Source organism: Fusarium proliferatum, assembly GCF_900067095.1.
Source record: "Fusarium proliferatum ET1 genome assembly, contig: FPRO_scaffold004, whole genome shotgun sequence".
Lineage (NCBI taxonomy): Eukaryota > Fungi > Ascomycota > Sordariomycetes > Hypocreales > Nectriaceae > Fusarium > Fusarium proliferatum.
The window spans coordinates 2,691,881-2,697,880 of record NW_022194793.1 but is presented as its reverse complement, the minus strand read 5'-3'; the positions used below and the strand labels follow the sequence as shown (position 1 = coordinate 2,697,880).

The window sequence follows — 6,000 nt, the reverse complement described above, 5'->3', positions numbered from 1 at the left end:
GCATGATCCACCAGCTGATAGGCTCCAAGTCGGATTTGAACCTCACAACTTCACAAGTCTAGCGACCCACATATGAGACAATGGGGGTGCAGGTAGGCTCGTAATGTCGTCAACTTCCAAGGTTGGCAGCTCAACCCCAGATATCTCCAAAGATTGCCCAAGTCCTGAATTGTGAGTGTGGCATCAACTAAGGGCTTACATGCCCTGAATACTGGGGGTCCGAACCTCACGAACCAAAGACAAACTCGCGGCATGCCTAATTGATTAGGTCAGTGACACGATGGACCGAGTTTGTGCAGCACATGGGACATACCGTTCGTAGGACACTTAGTTTCTGTTGGGACTGCTCGAATACTTGCTTGTACTGAGCGAGGCTTTCCCGTAAGACGACTTCCTTGTTCGTACGACCTTCGCAGATAGCCTTCATCTTGATTTCCATCTCCTTCCGGAGAAATGGCTTACCAAGGCTGGTTTCGAAGTTCATTCGATCAAAGCCTAGGATTAGAGCCACTCCAAGTTGCGTGGGGACGAAGACCTTCAAGCCGCCTCGGCCACCTGATGATGATGAACCACCGCGTCCACCTCTGGCACCTCGACCGCCACGTCCACGACCACGACCTCTTGTGGACGTACTTGTGTCCGCATCCTCATCATCTGCCGACGTTTGACCTGATCGGCTGATCGTAGCGACATATTCCCTGTCCTGGATCTTCTGGATATGCTCGGCCATGGTAGCATCTGTGCCGATCCCGTTGGCATCCATGAGAGCGATCAAATCGGCTTCTGTCAGGTAACCAGGCGCTGTCGTCTTCCCTTCTGTCATCATAGCCTCCGTTGGCTGAAAGCGCTCACCTTCTGTGAACTTCGGAAGTTCCACTGTATTATTCCATTTTTCGTAAATGAACACGTCAAGGTAGTTTCTCTCTAGCACAATGACCCCATGAGCATTGAAACGCTCCTCTCCAAATTCAAGCTCAACATCAGTTGCCATACCGTGGGCATCATCTGAGCAACATGCAAGAAATCTGCGCGCAACATACTCATATAAGCGAGCCTCGTCGCGACCCAAGACGGAAGGCGAAGCATATGTGATAGGGTGAATAGGAGGATGTGCTCTATCGTCATGTCTTCCCTCCCTTGGTTGTTTAAAAGCACCACTGGCAAGACTTTGTGCAAATGGGCCCCATCTCTGATCGCTGGTTTGCTTCTCAACCAGAGCACGGAGATTCATCCCTTTATCGAACCGGTCTGTCTCAGTTCGGGGGTAACTGATGAACCCCTTGTTATATAGACCTTCAGCAATGGTCATGGCCTGCTGTCCGCTCATATGGAGTAGCCTCGTCGCAGCCTTTTGTAATTCAACTGTTGTCAGAGGCAACGGTTTGAACTTTCGAGTTGGTTTCTGCTGAACTTTGGTCACTGTTGCTGTTTTTGCTGCGAGGCATCTCTCATAGAGAATCACTGTGGACATTCGATCGAACAGCCTATTCCGTAGCCAAAAGAAATCGACCTTTTTACCGTCTCGGGTGTGCATGAGTTTTATGCTCCAGAACGGCTCAGGAACGAAGTTTTTCACACGAAAATAACGATCCACGACAAACCCAAGGGTTGGAAACTGGCAAGACCCTGAAAAATCAGCAAGATGTCAAGAAGGTGATAACCAAGGTACAAACCATAACTCAGAGTCAGCTTCTCCAGAGGTCCTCCGAGAGGCCGTAAGTTGTTTGTGAGAAAACGGGTGAATGCATAACCAATACGAAGATCCAGCTCGATTCTTGCAGATACAGCATGGACCTGCCTCTCATCCAAAGTCGCAAGGTTCTTGGCTGCTGAGATAACATGACTGTTATTGTTAGTAGGTACACCGTTGAATAAGAGGACATGACGACGCACGCTCGCTCGACATTACTGAACCTTGCTCGTAAAACCTGGATACCAGGTTTACCCTTTCGAGCGGCTTCGACAATTTCATTGCCGATGTGTTCTCCTTCACGATCACAATCTGTCCAGATTACTAGAGCTTGGGCATATCTTGCTTGCGATTCTAAATTCTGGGCAATTGTCTTCTTGTCCTTTGAAAGATTAATACTGATTGCTTCCGGATCAGGATAGGAACTCTTACTTCGCTGATAGTTGTGACAATGGGGGCGGTGAATAATGACTCTGGAGGTGGTTGATACCAGTTTTTGTGAGCTGGAGTAAAGTCGACGTTTGTTAAGTGTCCAGTGACACATGTCATGGTAACAGAGCAATTGCCCAATTGACGACCAAAGTCAAAATCGAATGAGTAGTTCTTGATGTACTTGTTCCTTGTATTGTTCTATCAATTCGTTAGCAAGGTGTTCTTTATTGTTGCGTGTTGAGTGGTTTCTACCGTTTCAATACGGCCTCCAGAGAGATGTGTAGCCACAGCTTTGGATATAGAGGGCTTCTCAGCCACACAAAGGACTCTCATCTTGGAGGAACACAAGCCTTTGCGACTGTTTTATATCTCTGATGCAATTCTCCCAGCAGCCGTGGTGATTAAGGTACAAAATGCGAGTGGGGAGTTGCCTCAGGCTGCCCGGGAGTGCAGGCGAAGTTTTGCGTTGAGGCAAGCACGATCGATGTGCATAACAAACACGGTCAAACTACCTAGGCGCGTTCGTAGCAAAAATTGTTTGCTGCCATAGTCTCTCAACAATAAGATTTCAGCAGCTATTGGAATTGTTTGCCAGTCACCATGATAAACTGTTTGCTGAAGCACCTGTAGCCTCGATATTTACGCCAACCCTCTGAGGCTCATTTCTGATATTCACGGACGGTGAGGAGGGAAACTTGAGGCAAGGCCAAGGCTTGACGTTGAAAATTAAGTTCTCCGGGATTAAGCCTCTTCAGTGGCTTACAGGCGAATAGCCACTAGCCACAGCGGCTGAATCCGTTTAATCTAGGGGAGTGTCACCTAAAAGCTTAGTGGTCCCACAGACAAGGCGGGAACCAGGCAACAGACGGGAGGTGTCCTTCCATGCTCTGGTCTAAAGTGGTTTCCACCTGGAATTGACATCTATGACGCTATTGAAGCTGGGCATCGCTATACGCAGGTAGCCATTAAACCGGTTGTGCTGCACTCATATCGAAGACCCCAAAATCCGTGATCAACCATTGTCTCGTCAAAGATCAAGCATCATGTCTCTGCCATTCGTCAAGTCCATCGAGGACTGCGGCGAGTACGCCAAAACAGTCCAACCCTACATTCCGCAGCTCTATGCTCTTCCTCGACAGATTCTTGACAACATTGCCAGTCCTGATGGGCTGAGGCAGATTTATGTTGATACAAACCCTCTCATCTCAGGCTTTGCCATTTCTATTGCTCTTGGATTTGTCTTCCTCGTCGTCTCCGAGATCAACAGAAACTACTCTCAAGTTGATCGAATGTGGTCGATTCTCCCAAACTTATACGTCGTCCACCTCTCAGTCTGGGCGCGGCTGGCTGGTATTACCTCTTCGCGAGTTGACCTTGTTGCTGCTGCTACAACCCTTTGGAGTGTATGTGTCCCTACATCTCATTCGTTCAGTCATCGCTAATGCTGTGTAACAGTGCCGCTTGACATATAATTACTGGCGTAAGGGGGGTTACAATAAAGGATCTGAAGATTATCGATGGTAAGTTGATCGTCCACTCATAACTCTTCAGTCAGCTCATATCATGCAGGGCCATTCTCCAGCAATATGTGCCCCGATTTGTCTGGTTCCTCTTCAACATCACCTTCATTTCTTTTTACCAGAGCGTTCTGCTCTTCAGCTTCTCGTGCGTGCCTGCGTATGCCATTCTCTGTTCTACCAAGTTTGAGCAAGATGTGACCTCTGCCGATACTGTCTTTGCTCTCATCATGGTCGGCCTAGTCTACAGCGAGTGGGTTAGCGATGGTCAGCAGTGGGGTGAGTATTTCGTGTGCTTTGATGTTTAGCAGCCTAACCATTTTATAGACTACCACGCGGCCAAGCATCAGTACCAGTCCGAGGCCAAGGTCCCCAAGAAGTTCAGGTACTCCCAAGCGGAGCTTGACCGTGGCTTCAACACTTCTGGTCTCTGGGCTTACAGCAGACATCCCAACTTTGCTGCAGAGCAAATGATTTGGTTTGTGCTGTACCAGTGGAGTTGCTTCGCAACCAAGAATATTTACAGCTACACTTTCGCCGGCGCTGCCGCCTTGATCCTCCTCTTCCAGGGTTCAACTTGGCTCACTGAGCTCATCACGGCTGGCAAGTATACTGAGTATCCCATGTACCAGAAACAGGTTGGCATGTTTTTGCCCAAGTCCCTTACCCCCTACACGACTCCTGGCCCAAAGGTCATTCGGACCAGCGATATTGCTAAAAGGATGGAGAGCAAGAAGCAAGCTTAAGTTTGCACCTAAACACATTGCCTATTATCCTTTAGTCAAGAGCACTGACTGCTGGGTTTTGGTCAGCATGAGGCAGTGTCTAATTTCATCATAGTCTAGATGGAGGAAGGAGTCGGTTGCATAGTTAGTCTATAATCTATATCATGACATGGTCTATTGTCTATTGCTTCTCTGCCAGTCTAAGATCACTGAACTTGTCAGCATAATGAGAGGGCACAGCAATGGCATCGGCCTTCTCCCAGTCTTCCTTCTTGTTCACACCAGTCAGGACATGTAGTGTTCCACCAAGTCGTCCCTCGATACCAAACTTGATATCAGTGTTAAGTCGGTCACCGACCATGCAAGTTCGAGAACGATCGAGCTGGAACTTTCCCTCAACAGCGTCCATCATAGCTTGACTAGGCTTACCAAGAGCCAAGGGCTGCTTTCCTGTGGCGTGAACAACAGGGATGTGACAAGATCCAGCTCCGAGGAAGAAGTCGTGGTGCATCGGCAATGTTGAATCAACGTTGGTAGCAAGGAAGATAGCTCCTCGCTTGATGTAGTGCATGGCGTGGGCATACTTAAGGTAGTTCACGTGGTAATCAAGACCGCAGAGAACTACTCCGACCTCGGGGTCAAGTAGCGAACCATCAGCGATACCCTTGAAGTCGTCATTTGTGATATCTCGTCGGAACGCCTCATCTGTGCCTCCAATATGAGGAACACCTTCAGAGTCAAGCTCATGCTCAATCCCAGCCTCTCCGATAATGAAGACCTTGCGCTTGTTCTCGGGTAGCTTCAAGATGCGTGAGATGTAGATCGCAGCAGAGTAGCTTGAACCGAACACATCATCCTTCTCACTAGGGATACCAAGATTGGTGAGTTTCTTCAGGTATTCATCGCGAGACTTTGTTGAGTTGTTCGTCACGAAAACGGTTCTCTTTCCTGTGCCTATGTAAGCCTCGTTTCAGATCGTGAGGATAGTAAGCCAACCCTTTGATCTTAGATATTTGATGGTCTCAGGGACTCCCTCGTACACATGATCGCCAGACCATAGGACACCTGAACGAGTCAGTTTGTTTTTCAGCTAAGAATCATGGCTATGTACCATCGCAATCAAGCAGGAAGACCTATTCATCAGAGTCAGTTGAGGCTTGAGAGGTACACGAATAAATGACTCACGTCGAATTTGTCGATGAACTCGCTAACTGCAGCAGCATCTCCGCTGATGTACTTTGGTGACGATGCCATATCGTATGTGAAATGGCCAAACGAGAAGAACGATTAAATGATCGACAATAGGTTCAGTTGGTTGATTCAAGATCGGTCATCAGTCATTATCAACACTGACTCGGCCGATTGCTTAGTCATATCCACTTAGTCGTGGAGTTTCTTGTGATGTAATTCCTCTAGGCGTGGAAAGCGTGCGGGTCTACTAATAAAGAAGGTTATCACGGTCGATCATGACGATAGTTCCATTATCTGAACTTGGTTAATCTCTGGGGTCTTTTAAGTCAATTAATGTTGAGTAACTGGTATAGGGTAGATTATCATAGAAAGACACAATCATTGTAGTCTGCATTCTTTACATTTCCGACCTCACTTTCCTTTCGAAACACCAAAACCGATTGAT

The 6,000-nt window shown here is 47.8% G+C and overlaps 3 protein-coding genes across 3 annotated transcripts; 1 reads left to right on the top strand and 2 right to left on the bottom strand.

Moving 5' to 3' along the window:
* Positions 1 to 226: 226 nt before the first annotated feature.
* On the bottom strand, positions 227 to 2,455 carry FPRO_05043 (uncharacterized protein; the record flags this gene model as incomplete). The annotated part of the gene is made up of 6 exons (XM_031230618.1): positions 227 to 256; positions 314 to 1,626; positions 1,674 to 1,843; positions 1,894 to 2,072; positions 2,123 to 2,320; positions 2,375 to 2,455. 6 exons carry the CDS (start codon positions 2,453 to 2,455, stop codon positions 227 to 229), a joined length of 1,971 nt encoding a protein of 656 aa, XP_031080736.1.
* Positions 2,456 to 3,165: 710 nt separating this feature from the next.
* FPRO_05042 (uncharacterized protein) lies at positions 3,166 to 4,385 on the top strand (the record flags this gene model as incomplete). Its single annotated transcript, XM_031230616.1, has 4 exons — positions 3,166 to 3,525; positions 3,578 to 3,642; positions 3,692 to 3,918; positions 3,967 to 4,385. The coding sequence occupies 4 exons, from the start codon at positions 3,166 to 3,168 to the stop codon at positions 4,383 to 4,385; spliced, it is 1,071 nt and encodes a 356-aa protein (XP_031080735.1).
* Positions 4,386 to 4,545: 160 nt separating this feature from the next.
* On the bottom strand, positions 4,546 to 5,618 carry FPRO_05041 (putative 4-nitrophenylphosphatase; the record flags this gene model as incomplete). The annotated part of the gene is made up of 4 exons (XM_031230615.1): positions 4,546 to 5,312; positions 5,361 to 5,429; positions 5,476 to 5,497; positions 5,550 to 5,618. 4 exons carry the CDS (start codon positions 5,616 to 5,618, stop codon positions 4,546 to 4,548), a joined length of 927 nt encoding a protein of 308 aa, XP_031080734.1.
* Between the last annotated feature and the right edge of the window lie 382 nt (positions 5,619 to 6,000).